The following is a 24,740-nucleotide window of genomic DNA, read 5'->3' on the forward strand; positions in this document are numbered from 1 at the left end:
TATCCCTTTCCTTTGACCTTTCATCTATACAAACTAAATCTTCTCTCATCCTTCCTAGTTTTGCCCTTCTAGTACCTACTACACACAACTCAGGATTTATGATTTGTGATGGTTTTACTTTATCCAATATCGTGTCATTGTCATCATAGAGCTTTAGAGTCTTTTGTCATATCTCGATATACCAAGACTTTTTTCGTGTTTGGGTCATTTTTCATCTCCCTTATATTATGTCAACATCTTTGGTCTTTCTCTCGCTCTATCTTTATTGACAATCACCACACCTCCACAAGCGTTTCGCTCCGTCATACTTTTGTTTTGGGTCTTTACACATCATGCAGAGACAATTATGTCTTATCTCTCACAATAAAAGACTTCGACAAAGAAAAAAATACAATTAAAAGCTTTCAAGCATGTTGTTTCGCACTGTCACTTTTGATCTATGACTGAATCTCTGAAGTACTTTGCTGTAAATTTCCATCCATTTTTTTGGGACAGAGCACATTCTTTGTTTTTACACCTAAATACTTTACTTGACAATATACACTTTCATTAAAAAATTTGGGGTCAGTAACACATGTAAAATATGTATAAGATATGTGCATATGATATATATATACACACATATCTTATATATATCCATAATTTAATGTTACAAAAAAATCTATTTAAAATAAAAGCTATTCTTTTGAACTTTATATTCATCAATCCTATAAAAAAGTATCACAGTTTCCATTAAAAAACTGTTTTCAACATTGATAATAATAATAAATGTTTCTTGAGCAGCAAATCAGCATATTAGAATGATTTCTGAAGGATCATGTGACACTGAAGACTGGAGTAATGATGCTGAAAATTCAGCTTTGACATTACTGGTACATAATGCAGTAATACAGTTTTGAAATATATTAACATAGGAAACAATTATTTCTGTAATAATATTTTGTAATATATAATATAACTTTTGAACAGTAGTGTACATGATTTTATGCAGTCTTATTAAATTTATAGCAGCACATTTATTTCCTACCCTGATTGTATTGAGCTTCATGGGTATTAAGTCTAACATGGGTGTGTGTGTATGTGTGTGTGTGTGTGTGTCCGTAGGCTGTGTTTGGGAATGTTTGCTGTGTGTTTTTCAGCCCACTCACATTTAATCTTTTATTTTTAAATCTGTCACGGCTGTCCGTGTGTGTCGGCTACACTAGTGGCCCAGATTTGGGCAGGATTGAGCATCACAGAGTTTAATGCACCCCGTGTCTGAGGGCGCGGGAGAGTGATTAGATGCGAGATGTGTTACTATCCAGACATTCTTCAGCAGGCTATAGGCTGTGTGGATGCTCAGGTTCGTTTGGAGGTCGTTTGTAATTTAAGATGCATGGGCTGGCTGGCCTCCAGCAAGTCTCTCCATGGAGGGTGATGTAAGATTAGGGTCAGAGCAGTCAAATACAGGTTAGGACAGTGAAGGGGTGACATAACTGCTCAAATGCAGGTTATTAAAAATATTAGACTATGCCAAAGCCTGAATTATTATTCCTAGTAATGCATTAGCCTGTTGTGTACAATGTATTTTGACGTGAAGTGAAATTGTTTAGATAAGAGAAAAATTCTAAGTAATCCATTCAGAAATCTAAATACTTCTTGAATGTAACTGTAATCTGATTACAAGTAATTTTAACTGTAACTGAATACAGGTAGTCATATTTTGTGTTTTAAATACGTAATGCCGTTACATGTATTCCGTTATTCCCCAAACCTGAATGGCTAACAGTGAATAAAACATGTTTTTTTCATGATGCTACATGCACACCATTAGTTTCAGTTTAAGTCTAAAGCCGCGTTCACACTAGACTTTAAAGGTGCACAATTTCTGATAAACACTGTTGAAAATGGATCAGACCGAGCACCACGACAGAGAGCGAGCAAAAGGGAGAATGTAGAAAGAGAGATGGCTGAGAGTAGTGGTTCAACGGATCACAAAACTCACGGTTCGGATCACATCACGGTTATGAAGTCACGGATCGGATCATTTTTCGGATCAGCACAAAAAAAAAAAATAATAATAATAATAATTGGGGGGTGGGCGGTAACTTTTTATTTAGCGTTTATTACTTAGCCCGCTTTAACTACTCCGATACGACAGCAGAAACTACTAGCCTAACTAATACATTATTAAAGGCAAGTGAACAGACTGTAAAAAGAACAAATACTGTATACCAATTACAAGCATAGATAAATTACAACATAAAGTTACAAATAAAGTATAAGGTCTAACTGTAGTATTAATTTTCGTGTACAGAAATGTAATAATTAAATGTAAAATGACACTGTTTACTGTATAAATTTAATATAGATTAATCTTTGTTAAAGCTGTGCTTTGTTGTTTGGATTTTCATGACAGACAACAGCAGGTATTTATAGGTTGCTGTCACTTTAAGAGTAAGACTCCATGCACGCACACATCCGATAGATACACAATTCGAATTCTCACCTCGTTCACTTAAGTCATAACCGAATGTGTTTACGAGAATACTTGCCGAGAAGGGTATTTTGACTGACATAATGCGTGCATGTGTCCATCCAAGTGCATTGAGGACTCGAAAGAGAAATCAATTTGGAGTTCGCAAGCTATCTGTAACGCGCGAGCCTTGTATGTATGCGAGTCTGTGCGCACCGATAACATAGCTGCGTGAGATACCGAATTAAATCCTCTTTTAGCACTGGAATGGTTTTATATCTATTTAATGCATAAACTAGCAAGACAAAACACTTTCAAATGATAACCTTTCACTCTGTTGCGGTTAAACTTGCAATTGATCCGCAAATCACATGCGTCCCGAACCGTGGGGCTTGGTCCGTACGGATCACGGATCAACAACGATCCGTTTAACCACTAGCTGAGAGACATTACAAAAGTGAAAAGGTCAGGGGAATATCACTGAAAAAAGTAGGGTTATGATCATTGCAGGAGCTTTAGGATCTGCATTAATATAAGAAAAGCGCAAAGACCTGAAAATGGACGCCGAGGTTGCATTGCTTCTGCTCCATACGTGAGTAACATTGGTTTTGCTGTTTCACAGAACCAAGATATGCTGTTGTTGTAATGTTAGCTGTAGTAACAGGACAGGTTTGAGTATCATTGTTTGTCTGGAGCTGGTGTGCTGCTGGTGACTAACAACCAACTCTTGATTACTCTTGTGTATTGTATGTTAATTTTTTGTTCTTCCTTGTCATTCATTCCTCATCTTCGCTTTATTTTTGATGAAGTATTTTTTTGCTTTGCTTCAGCTATGAAAAAAAAACATCCACTCGCATTGCATGTTCATGCATTTTGGGGGCGGAGCAATGAAGGGAGGGGTGTGTTTGTTTGGGTTGATTCCAAATATCAACACTGTCTCTCAGAAATTGCTTACTGCACCTTTAAGCATGTGAAATTTCTACGGGCACTACAATAGTTATTATATGATGTCATACTCTGTGGTGTCTTTTTTATAAATATAAATTCAACATATATAAGTAATAATAAATCCAAAAAGTATAAATATACAATCTGTTCCACCTGTTCCACCTCTGCAATAAAATGTACATTCTTTTAATTGAGACAAGAGGTCGAGCCATGGCTTATCTATCTTCTATTAGTCACACGTCCTCACGTGATATAAATTCGCAGGTCAGAGTTCACCAAACTTGAACTTTCGTGAAATTTCTTCACGTGAGCTTGTGTTTCCGGTCTCCTTCATTCACATGCATTTGAATGGAAGTCAATGGAAAGAAAAGTGTAGTGTGCCCATCTCTTTAGACCACTGTCAGTGCAACATCAACAAAAAGTTACTGAGTGAACCTTTAAATGTTTTTATCATTTTATGTTTTTTTTTTCTCTGTCATCATATAATGTTAGTTAAAGTTTCTTGTACTAGAAAGTCAACAATCTGTTTTTGCTGAACATTTTTTTCTCAGACTTTCTGCCCATAAATGTGTTTTTAGCTGCTGTAGCTTTAAGGCTCTTCTTAAAATCTACATACCTGCAATACCATTGTAAAAGCTTCACAAAACAATATGTTAAGGAAAGGCTGAAATGATCCAGGACCCTGTTAAAAATAAACTGCTTCTGGAAAAGCTGTTAGCTGCTAATGCTTTTTTGTGAACATTTTCAACAACAACAACTTTTTTCCAACAACTTTTTCCTTTTTTGCAACAACTTTTTTTATATGCAAATGGATGTTTATGTGTATATCATTCTGTCCTAATTATTCCTATTACTTTACTGTGTCCGTGACTGCGTGTTGATGAACACTGAATACACTTGTGAAAAAGAAGTATGCTTAAATGCATTGAATGTGCACTTGTAGTTTACTTTGAATCTCAAATGTTATATTTATATGTGTGTATATATACGTTACGTGTAGCTGGTAGAGAGATGAGGCAGATACGGATTTCCACAATTACAGACAATACTTTAATCAACACGGGCAAGGAGTAACCAAACACACACTTAACATAAACAGAGAACGGACGAGGAGTGAAGGGAGTGAGTGCAATATATGGGAGTGCTGACAATAGAGTCCAGGTGCAGATGATCCGTGATGATGGGGAGATGACGAGGGAAGTGAGTGCAGGTGTGGAGAACAGGAGGATCTTGGGATATGGAGTCCAGGGAAACAAGAAACAAGGGATCCGTAACAAATATATATATATATATATATATATATATATATATATATATATATATATATATATATATATATATACGGGTCAAATGAGCACTCTCAATTTCATTCCATTTAATAAAAATTTAAACTATAATACTTTTTTTTAATTTCATTTTAAATAACATGCAATTAAGTGTTCGATTTTAACATTCAGTTTGCACTCAAGTATATATATTTTTTAAGTATATTGTTTTAGTAATAAGTATTCTTTCTAAAAGTATGCTAAAGAGTATTTCTTTTTCACAAGGGTAAGCATCGTTGATGTGTGCATTTGGGCAATCATCTGTCAAATTTTCTGATTTTTCAAATATATAATTAATGGTGAACCCCTAAATATATAAATAAAATATCAAGAAACCAATAACAGCATTATTGGACTGTTGGTCCCTCAGGATTCTGTGAAGGAAAGTAATTCATTTCATTGTGCAGTCAGAGAGTTCTCATGCTTAACAACACTATAATACAGCAAGGATAAAACAAACAAGGCAGAATGGCTGAGTAAATTGATTCCTCACAAGCTTTGTAAAGGAGAAAACTTGCAAGGTGAAATTCTCAGTAATAATTCAGAGATTTGTTTCCTTTGTCTTTCCCCACTTTGTCACCACCCGGCATAACAATCAGTCCGCCCAAACAAACACAGATGCGTATTTCACACTGAGTGATATTCCTATTAGAGTAAGGTGTTTCTCATATGAATGAGGTGCTTTTCCTGCCTTGACTGGAATAGATGTTCTAGATTGTTGAGCAGATGCTGTCACTGCATGTTTATAAGATTAATCAGATATTACAGGTGCAATATTCACCTTACAACTCTTGTTTATTTCTGTTAAGATAGATGTCATGCGGCAGATAACTTACTGTGGTTTGTTGCTGACACAGAGATGTGTTATTGTTAATGACTGTTATAGCTGTGTACTGTATACATTATATTGTTATGATTTTTTTTGATAAACAATGTTTATGTTCTTTATAATTCAATCTTTTGGTGGTTTAATATAATTAATCTTTATTCTATCTCAATCACTGTCTGTTACTCTTTGTCTCTCATTTTCGAATGTTTGTTGCACATTTTTTGATTGATTGACTGTGGAATTCAATTAGACACTCTTGTAATTGAGTCATTTTGTTTACACTCTCTTCTCTTTACTTTCATAATTTGGGCACGTCTCTTTTGAGACTGCAGTTTGTAGGCGGGGGCTCCAAGATTTGTGGAACAACATTGACCCTATCGTTAACTGAAATAATGTTTATACCAAAATATATAACCATAATAAATAATACAGGCGGTAAGAAGGTCAGAGAAATTACTTAGTTTATCATTAATGACCTTTAAATAATAAAAAAGTTAAACATGTTAAGACCATGTAAACCAAAACATGACACTAAATAATAATTAGTAACACTTTACAATAAGGTCTCATTTGTTAACATTAATGTAATAACTAACATAAACTAACAATGAGCAATATATTTTAGTCAACATTAGTTGTAATGATCTAAAAATAAAAAAATACACTCAAGGTGTGACAGAATGAGAGAACTACAGTCAAAATTTTCAATGGATATCCCTACTGTCCACCTCCTCCTGCTGGAGCCCCTGCGTCACTCCCTCAAGAATCACATTAGGGACTTTCTCGAGCTGGCGTGCCTCACCCACTATCCCGACCGCTCACTATGTGTGATCTATCACACTGGGCTTAATGAGCGGCTGAAGGCATGCCTGCGGATAGTCCTTCGAGGGAGCTTCGTCCAATATGTGGACTTGGGTGCTGGTGCAGTGTGGCTCACCTTTTACCATCTGCCCTGTTGAGGAAGACCTTACCAGCCCCACTCCAGATCCAGAGCCCAGCCAGCCGTCAGCCGATTCCCACCACAGAAAAGCCACTCCTGACTCAGACCCCGAGCCTGCCATGACAACTGAGCTGGAGTAATTGCCAGAGTTTAATTTCATCCCAGAGCCCGAGCCCAACGTGGAGTCTGTACAAATTAATTAATAGATTAACAATTAATGTGTGATGAACTGGATGAGGAGGTGTTTGCTATGCTACAGTTACTGCCAGTCCAATCCAGTTCCAAGTCGTCTAAGTCATCGCTGGATAAGTCAAGATCCAAGTCATCAAAGTAATTGCTGGATACGTCGAGTTGCAAGTCATTGCTGGATAAGTGCAGTTCAGAGTCATTGCTGGTTAGGTCCAGCTCCACGTCGTCCAAGTCGTCTCTAGTTAAGCAAGTCTTCATCGCCCAGCTCTAAGTCTCCTTCATCACGGATAGTCCTACTCAGCCTCCCTCTCCCTCCTCCACTGTCAAAGCCATCCAGTTCATTAGCCTCGCTGTCTCCCTTCAGCCCCTTGACTCCAGTGGTTCCACTGAGCTACACGGATCCGCCAGGCCATGCCTCCAGCTCGGTCACACCTGCCATCAGCTCGACCTTGGCCCTCCAGGCATTCTGTGTCATCCTGGGTCTTCGGCTCCACTGGCTCCACCTCAGTCAGTTTCCTCCATGGTTCCGCCCAGCTTCTCCACCAAGGCTCTAATATGGATCTATCGACTCCACTGTGGACCTTCATGTACAGTATGTGCTAAGGGTGATCTTTCTGCTCCTCATGTTTCTGCTCTGGTTCCTCCTATCTCTGCCCTGGTTCCTCCCAACATCATATCCCTGTCCATCTTCTTATTGTCTCCCTCTGCCTGTTCTTCGACTTCCTCCAGATCCTCCTTCCTTCCCTCCTCAGTCTGGACTGTCACAGTCTTGTACTGTTATATTTTCTTGTTTAGTTTCTAGTCTTAGTTTTCATTGTCTCTGTTTTGTTCAAGTAGTTCAAGTAATCCATTAGTTGTTATGGTTTCAGTTTAGTCCTCACCTGTACCCTTTTCTGTTGATGATCTTCCTTCGTGTATTTAAGCCCTGACTTCTCCTCTGTTCATGGTCTCTCATTGAAGTTATGTTAAGCCAAGTTTACACTACAGTGCCCGGTTGCATAAAGCACCTTAAGTGTAATTTTCCCTTAAGATTGCCCTTATGTTTCCCTTAAACTTAAGGGTGTTGCAGAAAATAACCGTTAATTATTAATTAAGGGTTTATTTAGGTGAAACGTCATAAACCCTAAGAATTTCCCTTAAGTATGTATTTTTCACTTAAGTAATCCCTTAAAAAACCGTAAGTGTTGCATAAAGCCCCTTAACCGTCATTTCCCTAAGTATAACATAAGGTTAGGAAAACTTCACCTTAAGTGTTACACGGAGTGAGCAGGTTCAATCCAAGTCTTCTACCGAGACACGATCGACCGTTTTATATGATAAACAAATTGTACTTTAGCCGTTTATTCACATAAACATTGATGAGATCACATATGTAGCACATATCTTATATGGTCAACGGAAGCGCAAACGTGCGTGCATCACACGCAAAAACAAACCTCATTGGTTCTTGCGCGCACGTTTGAGCTTCCGACACAGCCGTAATCATATCGATGTCTTTCAATAAATGGACATAAATGATGAAAGAATATTAAAAATATCTTTATTTGTTATCCAAAGGTGAATGAACGTGTTATGGGTTTGGAACGACATGAGGGTGAGTGAATGACGGCGGAATTCTCAATTTTGAGTAAACTATCAATTTGAGTTTCTCGTCTGGTCGTTCTCTTTCATATTTGGTTTTCTTTTTTGTTTTCCTTATCCATCTTATGTTGTTTTCTGTGAAAACTTACCACGATATGTATTAACCATGGCAACAGTAGAATTTTATAACAGCAAAACCATGGGCAAAACCTGTGATGCTGTCGTGAAACACTTAACGGTTTCCCTTACCTAAGTGGACAGTTTAAGAGATTATATGCAACACCCTTAAGTCATTCCCTTAGTTAAGGGGAAATCACGCCTTAAGTGTCATACTTAAGGGAAAAACTTAAGGCGCTTTATGCAACCGGGCACAGGACTTTAAATGTCGGCAGATCGCGGTGCTGTTCAGACTACGTGACCTTAAGTCTTATGAGTCTTTAAGTCGTTGTGGTGTTCACACTACGTGACACAACAGGAGGTTACACACTACATGACCTGAAGACAACTGTCACCCAAAGACTTTATTTGAAAATGGACACTGGGAAGAAATTAGATAAAATTTTGAATTAAATTTAATTAAATTTAAATGAACCCTTTCACACATAAGTTTAAAATTTTATGTCTGACCTCCCAGAGTTAAGGCAACTTTAAAAGGCATATTTTAGAATGTTTTCCTTTATTGTTTCCATGACGACACATCATGCTTGTCAACACCGCGGCCAGCCGGCCACACTGTATGACAGATGTATTGCTTTTCTCACCATGTCATAAACTATCTGATATCCTGATTCTCAAATATGTGCAAGTGAGTGTTTTGTCATTTAAAAACCTATGTAATGACCTTGATATTAATATATAATGTGAATTCATCCATTTGTCCTGAAATACATGTGGTGAACTGGAAGAACAATAGAGTGAGTGAGCTTTATAGTTTCTTTCACAGTGTGTTTCTGATATGAATATACGTCGGCAAATTATATTTGAATGGATTGTTATTGCTGCTTCCATAGACATCAGTGATATCATTAGATATCATTGGCTGTTGCGTCACGACACGTGACACCACAGGATATTGGCCGACAGCTCCAGATATGTAGCATGCTAGATATTTGTCTGGCATCAGCGAGCCTCTTTGATGCTTCGTTGAGTAGTTCACACATAAAGATCGGCGAGCGCCAATCACTCACTGATTTTCCCCCGATCACAGCCCGACCTGTTGGCAAGCTTCTTAACTGGCAAATCGTGCTTAAATCTGGCTTAAAATCCTGTAGTGTGAACTTGGCATTAGTTATGTATGACAACACTGTTTGTGTTGATTAAAAGTGTTATATTTTTCTTTGTTATTCATGTATTCTGTGTCACGCTTCTCTTAAACTACAATCAACCTGTGACAGTATTGTCCTACTAAAAATATCATTATCGTATATGGTAATTAACTTACAGTTAACCAATTAACAGGATTTTACTTAGCATTTTTACATACTAAGTAGAAGTTTTTATTGATTTGCATTTGCTGCCTGCAATATCACCCAATGGGTGACCATCACAGCTGTCTGAATGATCTTGATAGTAAATAACAGTAAATTGTAAGGCCACTAAGTGACTGACTGTCCATCATGTAATTCATGTTCATTAATCTTTCCATTTTTTCTAATTACATTATCATTAAATGTTATGAATCTTTGCTATTTTATCTCAGTTTTTATTTCTCTGAGCGGCGTCTGAACTGATAAATCCCTTTATTGCTGTAGTCACCTTCTAATTAGTGTCACAAGCCTGGAGCCTCTGTTTATCTTCACTGGCCAAAAGAAGTTACTCATCTTTATTTTTTTTATCTCCCTCTGTCCTTTGGGTGTTCATAATAATGAAAGTGCCTTGAAATGGCTTGCTGCTTCCATCTAACCAAGACTTAACTTTCTAAAGTTCTGTAGTCACCATGCAATCAAAATTGACAATTCTTTTCTATTTTATTTATTTATTTATTTATTTAATGGAATATTGCAGTATTTACTATAGTTTGCTATAAATGAATTTATCCGTCAACATTTATTAATATTCATGTGCCCTCATAATCTTATATTTCAAAATAACTTCCCCTCCCACTTGCAGTGACATGTATGGAAGTTTGTTTCCGCCACTGAATAAAAAAGATAACTGTTACATTTTATTCTCACAATTCAGAATTGTGAGTTTATATTTCGCTCATAATTCGAACACCTTTATACACCTTATTTTTTTCAATTGTGGAAGTAAGGTGTTTTGTACAGCTAGGAATAACTGGAAGCGAATGACACCGGAAGCTAGACACATTAAATTTACAAATGGACTGTGTCCACTCTTACCAGGAAAATGAGGTGGATAACCTGCAATTGTGAGTGTATAACTTAAAATTGCGAGAAATAAAGTCGTATTTGAGAGTTTTTATCTTTAAAAGTTGTAATGCTTTCCTAATTCCTACCATTCCAGAAAAGTCTGCATTTCGAGAGTGCTTTTCTTTGAACACCTACAATGTGACACTTAAACACTTACAGTGATAATGAATTCAGCAGTCTCTAAAAAGTCAGCGGCCCAAGGTAAGGTCGGCTATGATAATGAATACAGAGATGAACATCCATTGTTCCACATTCTGACCACGAACAGACACACAGCAGCTGATCACATGACTCTATACTAGTTTCATTGGTACACACAATGTATGGCCTATAGCATTAGTTATTCATGTTCTCATGAATGATATGCCATGGGTGTTCCTGGAATAAAGACTGCTCCAAAAATGGAAACAGATATATTTAGAGAGAAAACAACAATGGTGGTAGATGTGAGAGATTGTTTTGCTCTGGGACTGTATGGAATTTCACTGGTGAGCCATCCTAGCAGAACAGAGGGGTGGATGCGAAAACGGATATGGGGTGGTCAGCTCTTTCCTGACCTTAAGGGTCAGCATTTTCAACACTACATGTAAAATATGCAGTATCTTCATAGAGCCACCAGCAGTTCTAGTTCAGACTACAGCCGGTTGAAAATGATGTAACAAAACAGCTTTTCTAAAGCAGAATATCAGCTATATGGAAAATATGGAACAGAAAAACATTATAATGGTGTTTTTTGTAAGTGTAACAATTGGTGACAGCAAGTAAATTTGCCACGCTAATGACAAATAATCAGAATTAAATGAAAATGAATGTACATATGTATACATCAAATGTATTTTGCGCCCCTCAGAGAAAGATCAAAATGCTCTTTTTATTTGTAGCAATGACAAGGAGGGTTTTCATCTCACACAGTTTCAACCTTTGAATATAGATGCAACTAATGCCGCTGAGCAAGGTTGACAGCGTGAAGATGTGTAGCTGTATAACCAGAACCTGCACTATGTTTGTGTGTGCCTGACAGCATGAGCTGTCTCAAACTAACCAGACTTGACAGTTTGTCTAACACAAAGACACCTCTAGACATTTGAGTGTGTAACTACGAATATATTTGCTTGATCTTGACACATATACAAGTAAATGGACATCACTGGGCTGTGATCTATCTATCTATCTATCTATCTATCTATCTATCTATCTATCTATCTATCTATCTATCTATCTATCTATCTATCTATCTATCTGTCTGTCTGTCTGTCTGTCTGTCTGTCTATCTATCTATCTATCTGTCTGTCTGTCTGTCTGTCTGTCTGTCTGTCTGTGTATGTATGTATGTATGTATGTATCTGTCTCTCTGTCTGTCTGTCTCTCTATCTATCTATCTATCTATCTATCTATCTATCTATCTGTCTGTCTGTCTGTGTCTATGTATGTATGTATGTATCTATCTATCTATCTATCTATCTATCTATCTATCTATCTATCTGTCAACATTGTGAAAAACAAGTGTGCTTTATTGTATTGAATGTGTACTTGTTGTGTACTTCAAATCTAAAAAAAAACCTTGCAGATAAAATAATATAAATGAAATAAAATACTTTGTAATAATGCCTAAAAAGAAAGTACACTTATTTTGATGTGTTGACACATTTTAACCATATTTCAAAGACAGTAGATGTAATTACAGTTTTTCTCAGTCGCTTTGATGCATTTCTCACATCACTATTTACATTTGCACAACAGTTAATGCAGTTCTCAAAACAATTAGTACAAACTGCAATACCTAGTTGATAACCTGCAAAAGCGTGTCACTTGCTCAAAATGGATAGGTCATTCCTCAAAAGCAAGTATTCGTGTCAATGAAAGTGTCAAGTGTCATCAAGATGAAAAGTCCTGACACCATTGTTTATGAACAAGATAGTCAAATGGCTTTGTCATGTTTTCATTATGACAGTTTACTCTGTCAATGTTTTCCAATGCAAAAAAGTCCAGATCTTGGTGACACTACCTGAAAATGCTCAAGACAGCACTATATACTATTTGCACAGCCATTTGAAAAATACAGTAAAGTTACACATTACTGTATTGAATACTGAATATGTATGTTTCACATTTTTACTGCATATGCTCTTTGCAATTCTAATTTGTTCACAGCATTGTGTAAAAGAAAAAATACACCCTTATTTGCAACAAACATAAACTCCCTTTGGGTAGAGCTGTGCACAACTGTAAACAATATTGCAGTACATATGGCAAATCTTTACTGTAACACTACTGTACACTACAATACACTAAATGTGTGATGCAGTAAAGCTGTACGTCTAAATGTAAAATGTACAGTGACAAGTTCTTGTCCCACTGCAAGCTTCATGTATGACATGATGACAGTAGTGCAGTGCAGATTGTTTAGTGCTGAATTACTGTCCATTTATACACACCTGTTCTCCCAACGAAATGTTTGAATAATTGAATTTACAGTCAGTGGTTCTCCCAACATTTGGCTGCACCCTTCGACCAGCCTCAGCCATTGTGAGGCCGTGATTGACAACATGATCCACAATTGTAGCCCTGATTTCATCAGGGATCTGCCTATGTACTTGGCCTCTTCTTCCTCTTCCCCTGTTTTGTCCCCTTCCCCTTCTTCCCCGCACCCTTACCCCTTCTTCCATGAGGCTGACCTTCCACTTCTGTGTCACAGTATTGTAGAAATGGTACACACTATGTCCTGCTTGGTTCGTATATGCTTGTAAAAGTGGGGGTTTATGGGATTCACCTCTGACAGTGATTGTAGAGAAGTGGCTTATCATTGGTTGCAACTAATGCTTCACACACCCCTTCTCATCGGTGAAAGTTGAGATTCACTTGAGAGAAATTGTTCAATTTAGGAGACATTTTCAGGAAAAAAAGATTTAAAAAAATGTGAAAAATTTGCTTGACAGATTTTGACAACTAGTTCAACATTTTTGTATGTAATGACTCAAGCAATGAAATGAGGACTGTTAGTTTTATATGGAATGACTATTCAGCATTCACAAGTATAGTTCATTTTGACTGACATGACATAAGCAAATGATAATGTTATAAAACAGCAGAGAGTTGTATGAAAGCAATTGATGCATGTCCAAAAGCATTTGCAATTTGTTCGAAGGAATGAGAAACTGCTACTATGATGTGCACAAATGACTAAATGTTGTGGAGGTTGAACTAACTGTTGTGCAAATGTAAATAGTGATGTGAGAAATGCACCAAAGCGACTGAGAAAAACTGTAATAATAATAAGGATATATATATATATATATATATATATATATATATATATATATATATATATATATATATATCAAGGTTTAAAATAAACCCTAAAAAAAATATATATATATATATATATATATATATATATATATATATATATATATATATATATCAAGGTTTATTTTAAACTTAGACTGTCAAGTCAGCACCTTGTCAAATGTTCCTTTTTTATAAATTAATAATATGGTCCCACTTTATATTAGGTGGCCTTAACTACCATGCACTTACATAAAAAATAAGCATTATTTCCTTTTTTTTTTTTTTTACTATATTATTGTATTGCAAAAGTGGTATGGGTTTAAGGTGGGTTAAGGTGTAAGGGATGGGTCAACAGTGTAATTGTAAATATAATTATAGATGTATTTATATGCTGGTATTATGTAAAACATGTATGTACACAATAAGTGCAGTGTATCAAATGATTAATTTACATAGTAGTAATGGCCACCTAATATAAAGTGGGACCAATAATAATTATATCCTTTATAATATAAATGATTTGTTTTTGCCTATTATAAAGTGGAGCTGCATTCATCCCTGTTTCATGTGCAGATTTACTGTCCCAACAGAAGGTCACACAGATGGACAGAGAAGGGGAAATAGGATGTGTGCATCTGTATACATGCATGACATTGACACATATACACCTTTCAGCTCACGTAACAAATCACTCAACTTATAGACCTTTGATGCTATTTTTAATTCTACATCCATTTCTTCACATGAAAATGGGGCTGTGAGTGACTAAAGCACAGTCCTTTCAATAGATTGTATGGTTTAAATTTCAGTTTTCACTTCTAAGTTTTACAACATGTTTTCTAAAGTTATTTATTCACTGTCAGGGAATGTATTTTGGTGTACATAGATATTGGTGTTATCCCGCCCCTCTATCCATGGACACCTGAGCTCTCCTGCTCCAAGGTCATATCCACGACTTCTCTTCCTGTGCCAATGGCAGCCTGCGTGGAGCCTGGCTCAGTTTATCTCTGTCTCTGTAGCTGTTAAAAAAAAGACTCCTCCTATCAGCTGCTGGATCTCTTGGGGGTGGGGCTGGATAAATGACCGATCGGCCAATTGCTCAACTGGAAACAATTAGTCATGTCTCCTCAGATGCTTCTCATGCTGTTTAATTAGCCTCATTAAGCCTGGTGGGCAGGACAGCCTGAGGGGACGTGTGGACGCCGTAACTGTGGTTACTACTGTGCCGCAGTCAGGTTGACTGCTCCTCCATCTGACCCCTGGTTAGGATTGTATCGATCACCAATTAGGGTATATTGATCTTTCTCAGACCCCCTGGTGGTAATAACATGAGAGAGACAATTAAGAGGAAAGTGTAAGTTGGTGATGGAAGCTAACTCGTTTGCTGTCTTGCTATAAATCATGTTTTATGGTAGAAACAGTGTGTTTTTTAATTCACAGGGTGTTTTTTAAAGGGTTTTATACATTTTTGCAGATTTGTACATGCTTTGAAGACAGTGCAAGTGATGCTGCTCATTTAAAATGTTAGTATAAAATATAAAATAATATAATTATACATTAATTAAACATTTAATATAAAATGCTAGTATAGTTGGTTGCTAGGATGTTTTGGGTGGTTGCTGGGGTGTGGTTAAGTGGTTGCTATAGTGTTTTGGATTGTTTGGTAAATGGATGTTTAGTTGCCAGGTCATTGCTAGGTGGTTACTAGGGTTTTCTGGATGGTAGCTAGATGGTCGCTTGGTTTCTAGGACATTTCTGTGTGGTTTATTCGTTGCTAGGGTGTTACTAGGTGATTGCTAAAATGTTCTCTGTGGGTATTTGGTTGCTAATGCATTGCTAGGTGTTTGCTAGGGTCTTCTGGATGGTAGCTAGATGGCTGCTTGGTTTCTATGACATTGCTGTGGCTTATTCGTTGCTAGGTGATTGCTATAGTGTTCTGTGTGGGCATTTGGTTCCTAAAGCATTGCCAGGTGGTTGCTAGGTTCTTCTGGATGGTAAATAGATGGTGGCTTTGTTTCTAGGACATTTATGAGTGGTTTATTAGTTGCTAGGTTGTTGCTAGGTGATTGCTGGAGTGTTCATTGTGGGTATTAGGTTGCCAAATCATTGCTTGGTGGTTACTAGGGTCTTCTGGATGGTAACTAGATGGTTTCTAGGACATTTTTGTGTGGTTTATTAGTTGCTAGGGTGTTGCTAGGTGATTGCTAGTGTGTTCTGTGTGGGTATTTGGTTGCTTGTTTGGTTGCTAGGAGCATTGCTGGGTGGTTGCTTAATGGTTACTTCTAGATGGTTGCTTGGTTTCTTGGACATTTCTGTGTGGTTTATTGGTTGCTAGGGTGTTACTAGTTGGTTTATAGAGTGTTTTGTGTGGGTATTTAGTTGCTAAAGCATTGCTAGGGTCTTCTGGATGGTAGCTACAGTAGATGGTTGCTGGGGCATTGCTGATTGGTTGCTTGATAGTTACTTAGCTTCTACAACATTGCTAGGTTGTTGCTAGGGTGTTATGGGTGGTTACTAGATGATTTTGGTTGCTAGACATTTTAGGGTGTTGCTAGGTGATTGTGAAAGTGTTAGAGAGATGGTTAATAAGTTTTTTAAACAGTTTTATCATCTGCCAATTGAAAATCACATTTACATCTGATATTAGAAAAGTATCTGTACACCTCAAAAAGCCTTATGTGAAATGTTATTCATGTTCTTTGAACCAACTGTACAGCAATGATGTGCAGTAGCAGTAGCAGACGTTAGTAGCAATTACTGTATTAGCTTTGGTATTTTGGCAAAAATGATGGTTTCTATTGCAAGTATTTGTAAGGCAGTAGTCTTGCTCTTTTTTCCATACTGACTGCTTGATCTGCTTTATCCCCTTTGGCTGGCACAAGCATATTTTCCCCCATCTTATCTAATCCTTATCCTCTCTTGTCTCCCGCTATCTCCTGCTCTATCTGGCATCAGTCCTCTAACTAACCTACCTCTGCGTTTTCCTCCGTGACCCGACTCCTTGCCCTCCTCTCACATTCATTCCTTCATTCTGTCAGCCCCTCATGCTCCCTCGCCATCTGTCCTGTCTTGATCTCCCTCTCTGATTATCTCTCTCTTTCCCCTATCTGTTTCTCGCCGGACATCTACACATTTCTGCCGCTTTAAAGTCGCTTCAGAGTAAGAGATTGGATGGGGCCGGCGAGGGAGTGACAGCGCTGCTCCAATACTGTCATGTCTCAAGGCGCTCTCGCTCAGACTGCACCTGCCCCTCGCGCGAGCCTGGCCAACTGTCACTTAGTGGGGCATCTCTGCGTGTTAAAGCTCTGAAATTTAAAAATCGAAGTCTCTTTAAATTATGGTCTGTCACCTTTATATCAGAGGATCTGTCCGCTCAAATTTTACTAAAGAAAGCTGAATCTCCTTTGACTTTGATAAATATTGGCATGTGAGAATTGAGTGAAAATGTATATTTTTTGTTCATTTGATTAGTTGTTTTGTTTTAGAAAACCTTTGAAGGTTATTTGTTTGTGGGCCTATAATTGGACTGTCTCATCTGTATAATCTGAGAATTATTACATTTTTTTTTTCTTAAATGAAACTATTGACCTTTTTATTTTTACAGAATGTAATGAAATGTTAGATTTCGTACTGCATATATAAATATATATGATATATTTACATGGTACTGCAAGGTGGTTCAAAGAATACCATGGTATTACCATGCTACATTTAAAAAGCATGTTTTACCATGTCCAAAAATAAAATAACTAATTTAGGTTTTCACTTTCACAAGTAGTAATGTATAATTGAACAATGTATAATTAAAATATAATTAATATGACTTTTAATCATTGAATAGGAAATGTAATATATGCTACATTGGCATGAAGAGTCTACATGAAGACTAGACACAGTGCATCATTATATATAATACAGCAGTAAATCATCATTTCAGTAAGCTTTGTGTTTACGTTATGCAATATCAATTTTGTATATGCAGCCTAATATTACAGAACACAGGCCCCAGTTGGACAGTTCTAGAGGATTTTGTTGAAAGAAAATAAAACACTAGAGTGACCCAAAAATAGTATTTGGGCACTTAAGCCCCACTAAAAATGTATTCATTTTATTGCATCAGATAATACAAAATCAAATCAAGTGGCGTCTGCAAACAAATGCTGCTAGAGCTTTTCTCAGAAATGTATTCGGAGACTTTTCTGAGACATTTTTGCAATGTTTTTTTAATCAACTGGTGTCAGTCAAGCCTCTTTAAGTTCACATAGGTGTGGTTTAACTATAGATGTTTCAAACACACAATGTGTTTTTTTTTTTCAGTCTTAAAGAGGCCATATTATGCTCTTTTACAAAGCTTTGATTTAGTTTTTTTGGGTGCACTACAATAGGTTTTCATGCTTGAATGTTCAAAAGCACATTTTTTTCCCCCATATTTTACATTGTTGCAGCACCTCTTTTCCAGTCTGTCAGTAACACTTTATTTAGTTCCTGTCTCTATGAAGCCCCTTCTTCAGAAAAGCGCAGTGTGCTTTGATTGGCCGGCTGGACCAGTGTGTTGTGATTGGTCAACCGCTTCAAGTGTGTTTCGGAAATATATCACGTCCCTTATCATAACCGTGAGTTTCAATACACTACTAAAGCTGTGTTCACATTGCCAGCCACTTTGTCGCTGCATGTTGCCAGTGAGGTCGTTAGTGGGTTCCCACTACTGGTTGCCTAGTAACGTTTATAAATGACATTCACGGATGTTATTCCATATTGTAGACACTGTTTTGATTTATTGTCACATTTTTAAGAGAAAAGACTAAATATAAATGGAATCAGTACATAAAATGCTTAATGTTAAAGATGAACGACAAACAGCGAGTGCTCTTTGCCGTCAAGGCTGTTTATCTGCATCGCAAGCACAAACGCCGCTCTGTCTGGGTGCACTAAACCATTCAGGAGTCAGCACGGCGAGTAACCCCTATGTTCACAGGCATAATATATATTTGTAGGAAAGTTGCTGACCGCTAAAATAACTTCTCCATCTTGCCGCTGACACTATCCACTACAGGATGTAATGACAGATCACGTGCACTCCACTTACTTCACGCCTATTGGTTGTTTCTCACAAAAGTTACTCTTCATTTGCATTAAGTTAAAGGGTTAGTTCACCCAAAAATTAAAATTCTGTCATTTATTACTCACCCTCATGTTGTTCCACACCCGTAAGACCTTCGTTCATCTTCGGAACACAAAATAAGATATTTTTTGATAAGATCTAATGGCTTTTTTGTTTAAATTCAAAGCTTTATGAATCTTTTGTTTCAAATCAGTGGTTTGCTCATATCAAATTGCCAAAGTCACATGAACTATGGAAATTTCGAAACACTTATAATGCAACAAAGCCTTGTTTACTGAAATCACATGATTTTGGTGCTCTGAACCACTGATTCGAAACAAAAGATTAGTAAAGCTTCGAAGCTTCATGAAGCAGTGCTTTGAAATCGGCCATCACTAGATATTGTGAAATAAAGTCATTATTTTGGGTTTTTTTGGTGCACAAAAAATATTCTCGTCGCTTTTTAATATTAAGGTTGAACCACTGTAGTCACATGAACTGTTTTAAATAAGTTTTAGTAGCTTTCTGAGCATTGAAAAAGCAAATGATCTTGCTAGCATTGCAGGCCTCACTGAGCCATCGGATTTAATCAAAAATTTCTTCATTTGTGTTCTGAAGATGAGCAAAGGTCTTACGGGTTTGGAATGAAATGAGGGTGAGAAGTTAATGACAGGATTGTCATTTTTGGGTGAACTAACCTTTTAAACATATCTCAAATTTGTCGTGTCACTGGACACACTAACACTGTCGCCAACGGTCACTGTCGCTGGCAGTGTGAATGCAGCTTAACGCCAGGCCTTGCCCCTTTTTTTGTGTATGCCTTCGGTGGGAATTATTCAAATGAGGAATGTTGTGGAGTGTACGTTCCCGGACCAAAACTTAAGACTACAACCAAGGCATTTCAGGGAGTTCAGAAACAGTACAGTACCTTTTGGAGTGACTTTGCTGTAACCTTTTCAAACAGCAACATAACACACTAAAGCAATAGGTCCACTTTAAATTTACATTTATGTTTATTTGTTTAGCAAATGCTTTTATCTAATGGGACTTACAATTTTGCAAATTAACAAGCAATTTCTCATACATTTTAAAGGTGCCCTCAAATGAAAAATTGAATTTATCTTGGCATAGTCAAATAACAAGAGTTCAGTACATGGAAATGACATACAGTGAGTCTCAAACTCCATTGTTTCCTCCTTCTTATATAAATCTCATTTGTTTAAAAGACCTCCGAAGAACAGGCGAATCTCAACATAACACCAACTGTTACGTAACAGTCGGGGTGTACGTCCCCAATATTTGCATATGCCAGCCCATGTTCCCAACATTATGAAAGGCATTAGACAAGGGCAGCCAGTATTAACGTCTGGATGTGCACAGGTGAATCAATAGACTAGGTAAGCAAGCAAGAACAATAGTGAAAAATGGCAGATGGAGCAATAATAACTGACATGATCCATGATATCATGATATTTTTAGTGATATTTGTAAATTGTCTTTCTAAATGTTTCGTTAGCATGTTGCTAATGTACTGTTAAATGTGGTTAAAGTTACCAACGTTTCTTACTGTATTCACGGAGACAAGAGCTGTCGCTATTTTCATTATTAAACACTTGCAGTCTGTATAATGCATAAACACAACTTCATTCTTTATAAATCTCTCCAACAGTGTAGCATTAGCCGTTAGCCACAGAGCACAGCCTCAAATTCATTCAGAATCAAATGTAAACAATATAACAGTATACAATACTCACATAATCCGACGCATACATGCCGCATGCATGACGAACACTTTGTAAAGATCCATTTGAGGGTTATATTAGCTGTGTAAACTTTGTTTATTCACTGTTTAAGGCAAGCGCGAGCTCTGTGGTCGTGGAGCACGAGAATTAAAGGGCCAGTAGCCCTGAATCGGCTCATTTATAATTATGCCCCAAAATAGGCAGTTAAAAAAATTAATTAAAAAAAATCTATGGGGTATTTTGAGCTGAAACTTCACAGACACATTCAGGGGACACCTTAGACTTATACTACATCTTTTTAAAAAAAGTTCTAGGGCACCTTTAAAATATAATTGTCATATAATGTTGTGTTAAATTGTCATATATCTTTGGTTTTAAAATGTAAAACCTAACAAATGTTCTGCTTGGTAAATGTGCTTGTTCTATCTTTCTTTCAAATATATCACTTGCTTTGATGATTATTTGTCTAATACAATGACAGTAATACATATTTAAGAATGCCTTCAGTGCTGAAATATTTTTTGGGGGGGCACTGTATGTGTTTTGTTGAGGGGTTACTTCAAATAGCCTGTTTGCCTTGAAGAGCTCCTCCACCTGTTTTGATGAAGCAGGTTTGTATAGTGTTCATTGTGCCTCCTACTGAGACGCCATCTGTTGATTTGTCTGGAGGCTTCTTACAGAACACATAGAAATGAGGGCATACTTCTTGTGGTTTATGGCACATATTGACCTCCTGCCCTCACTGATCTGTCTGCTCCATCTTAGCCCCAGATTTAAAGAAGTAGTTCATGCAAAAATGAATATTCTGTGATTATTGAAAACCATATGACAGTCTTATATCCATGGTTATTTACAACATGTCCAAACACTGAATGTTTAGCATTAGATTTTCTCTGTTTAGTCCCTACTGACATGAATTTAATCTCTGTCTATATCCTCTCTCTTCTTCTCTTTTTTTCTGTCAGTTCGTTGGCCATGTCTAAGGTTGCAGGAAAGAAGCTGCACTGGCGCTCCAAAGTGCAGGAGACTTTCATACCGCTGGTGGGCGGCTCTGGAGAGTTGGGAATTGCCATTGGAGGTGGGGCAGATTATGGAGAGTTCCCATTCGTCACCGCTGCACCAGGGGGGAGGGATCACAGTTGGCGATATCATCATAGAAATCGGGGGAACTCCTGTTTTGGGCCTGACTTTAGGAGATGTGCGTGGGCTTCTAAACTCCTGCCCCCATCCAATCCGCATCAAATCAGTGTCTCCAGGTAATGTTAGAAGTTTACATTCTCATGTGACTGGTTTGAACATGGCTCTAAATAGTTTTTTTTTTCTCTCCAATAGTTTTTCTTATCATTGTTAGTGGTTCTTGTTAATGCAAGCTTCACTACTACTACAGCTCACACTTTGGGTTAATGATTTGAACACTTACCACCCAGAACAACACAGTAACCACGTAGCAACGCCATAGCAACCACTCTGTACATAGCAACACCCTGGCAACCATCCATATCACCCTAACAGTGTGGTGGCTAGTTTTTCTCATTTACAAATGCATTAACATTAAACAGAACAGTATTATTAAATTCATACTTTTATTCTTCAAGAATAGATTAAATTGATCCAACGTGACATTTATAATGTTACAAAACATTTCTATTTCAAATAAATGCTGTTATTTTGAACTTTCTGTTCATCAAAAACCATGGTTTCAAGGTTTCCACAAAAATATTAAACAGCACAACTGTTTCAACATTAATATTAATTCAACATAATTAAAAAAAAATGTTTCTTGAGCAGCAAAACAGCATATTAGAATGATTTCTGAAAGATCATGTGACACTGAAGACTGGAATAATTGGTCCTGAACATTAAGCTTTGCCATCACAGGAATAAATTACCTTTTCAAATATATTAAAATAGGAAAGAGTTGTAATTATAACATTACTGTATTTTGACTCCTGTTTTTTCTATAAAATTATATACTATTATAATATTTATTAATACTTTGAATTAGCTTTTGTTTTTAGATTTTCAGTTTAATTTTAGTTTAAGTTTTAGTCAACTTGTTATGTGCTTTTGTCTTTTTTATTAGTTGATTTTAAATATTTCTATTTAGCTTTATTTTAATTTTTTATTTTAGTTTTACCTTTATAATACTGTTTTAATTCAACTTTATTTCAATTAACAGTTATTCTTTTCAACATTTTTAGTTTTCAACAGCAATGTCAACGGCATAAGAGGTTTCTTTCAAAAACATTAAAAACTCTTACTGACCCCAAAGTTATAACGATAAAAATTGATGTATGTATGAGCAAATGTATGAGCATTCATGAAATTTTGACCGCTATATCAACTATTCTTAATGTCATAACAGTATGACATACTGCCAGAGCGAAAAAAAACATGTTTTCTGAAGCAGAGCAAAATCCATCTTTGTCAACTTTTTATAGAATTTGGTCCCTGATTGCAGGATGGTGGTATTTATGTCACATGGGTCGTATGTCACCCTTAGGGGGCGCTGATATTTATCACAAGGTGTCATGGTGTGGATGATTTTTTTATTTTTTTTTTGTCAAACAGTATGTCACCTCTGACCGTGACTTCCTCTGTCCTCTATTAGATGATCAACCCGAGTCTGCTGCATCCCCCCCTTCTGCTGTTCTCGCACCTCTGACACCTCCAACTACTAACTGCAGAGTATTAAACTGAGTCACTAAGGGTATAATTCACTGTTGCATGTTGCATTAGCTGATGAGAATATCTCATAGACCTAGAAATGCAGAATTATGCATCCTGTTCTGTTATTAATATCGTCGTTTGATCTGCCTGTGTATCCTATATAAGCACAGTGGCCACAGAGAAGAGGAGCTTTGTGCTAATTCTGGCACTTCTATTTTAAAAAAGATCAATATGTCCCTGCTGAAATACATCCAAGTCTTTATAAAAGCAGCTCTGTCTTCCAAACAGAGGAATTGATCATAGTGAATGCCTGAGGATTTTTTTTTTTTTCTTTTTCATTTAGACCTGTTTCATTTCCATTGTTTCATGTTCATGATTTTGTACTTCTGCAATTTACTGAATTGCTACAGGATGATCAATTATTATACTAAAATTTGAGTGATGCTGGCCGGTGCAAAATATGCCACCATGATATGTGATGCGCTCTGGTTGGTTGCCAGATCATTGCTATATGGCTGCTTAGCTTCTGAGTGGTGTATAATGCTTTGCTATGTGGTTGCTACAAGTATTTACTTATTGGTTGCTAGGGCATTGCTAGTGTGTTCTGGATGGTTGCTATGATTGCTGTGCAGTTGCTGTGTAATCCGATTACAAGTCGACAACTCTAAATGCGGGTGTAAACTGGGTGTAAAACGTTTTGAGCTTGTCCACTTTCGACCACCTCCAGAGGTAGTCAAAAACACATTAAATTGGATTGCTTTCATAGTGTAGATCTTCAAGTGGTCTAATGCATTTGAACAGCCACAAATACCGCCTACTCTCCACCTACTGACCTACTATAGGAAGCACGCTAGCAACACGGGATTTAAACTTTGTCAGCTGAAGACCCAAGTTTAGTTTGAAGATGGAAAATGTACCAAGCACAATGTTCTCTCACCATTCCTGATTTTTAACATGCTCTATCAGAGCAGAAACGAAAGTATGTTTTTTTTCTCCATATGTTTTATTCGTCATCTCCTTTTGTGTTCATATGTAAATTGTGCGAGCATATTTCATCCATTTGATCGAAAGATGTAAAAAAAATCCATAGATTTACTCATCTATAGACCCTCCCCTCTATGAAATCAGAAAAGAATTGGTCCAAAGTGGATAAAAGAGATGGATTAAAACACCAGGTTGCCAGTCCTTTGCTATAGTTGCTAAGTGTTCTCACTGGTGTTTAATGCATTGCCATGTGGTTGCTATGGCGTTGCTAGGGTGTTCAGGAGAGTTACCAGATGATTGCTATGCAGTTGCTGAA

The 24,740-nt window shown here is 37.0% G+C and overlaps 1 protein-coding gene across 1 annotated transcript in view; it reads left to right on the plus strand.

Moving 5' to 3' along the window:
* The window catches only part of LOC125280209 (membrane-associated guanylate kinase, WW and PDZ domain-containing protein 1), a 113,892-nt gene that overhangs the window by 7,945 nt on the left and 81,207 nt on the right, over nt 1-24,740 (plus strand). Inside the window, 2 exon segments of the mRNA XM_048210572.1 lie at nt 21,736-21,892; nt 21,894-22,026. Of these exon segments, the coding sequence (XP_048066529.1) occupies nt 21,746-21,892; nt 21,894-22,026 (280 nt within the window). The 5' untranslated portion in view covers nt 21,736-21,745.

This window comes from Megalobrama amblycephala, linkage group LG12, assembly GCF_018812025.1.
Source record: "Megalobrama amblycephala isolate DHTTF-2021 linkage group LG12, ASM1881202v1, whole genome shotgun sequence".
Lineage (NCBI taxonomy): Eukaryota > Metazoa > Chordata > Actinopteri > Cypriniformes > Xenocyprididae > Megalobrama > Megalobrama amblycephala.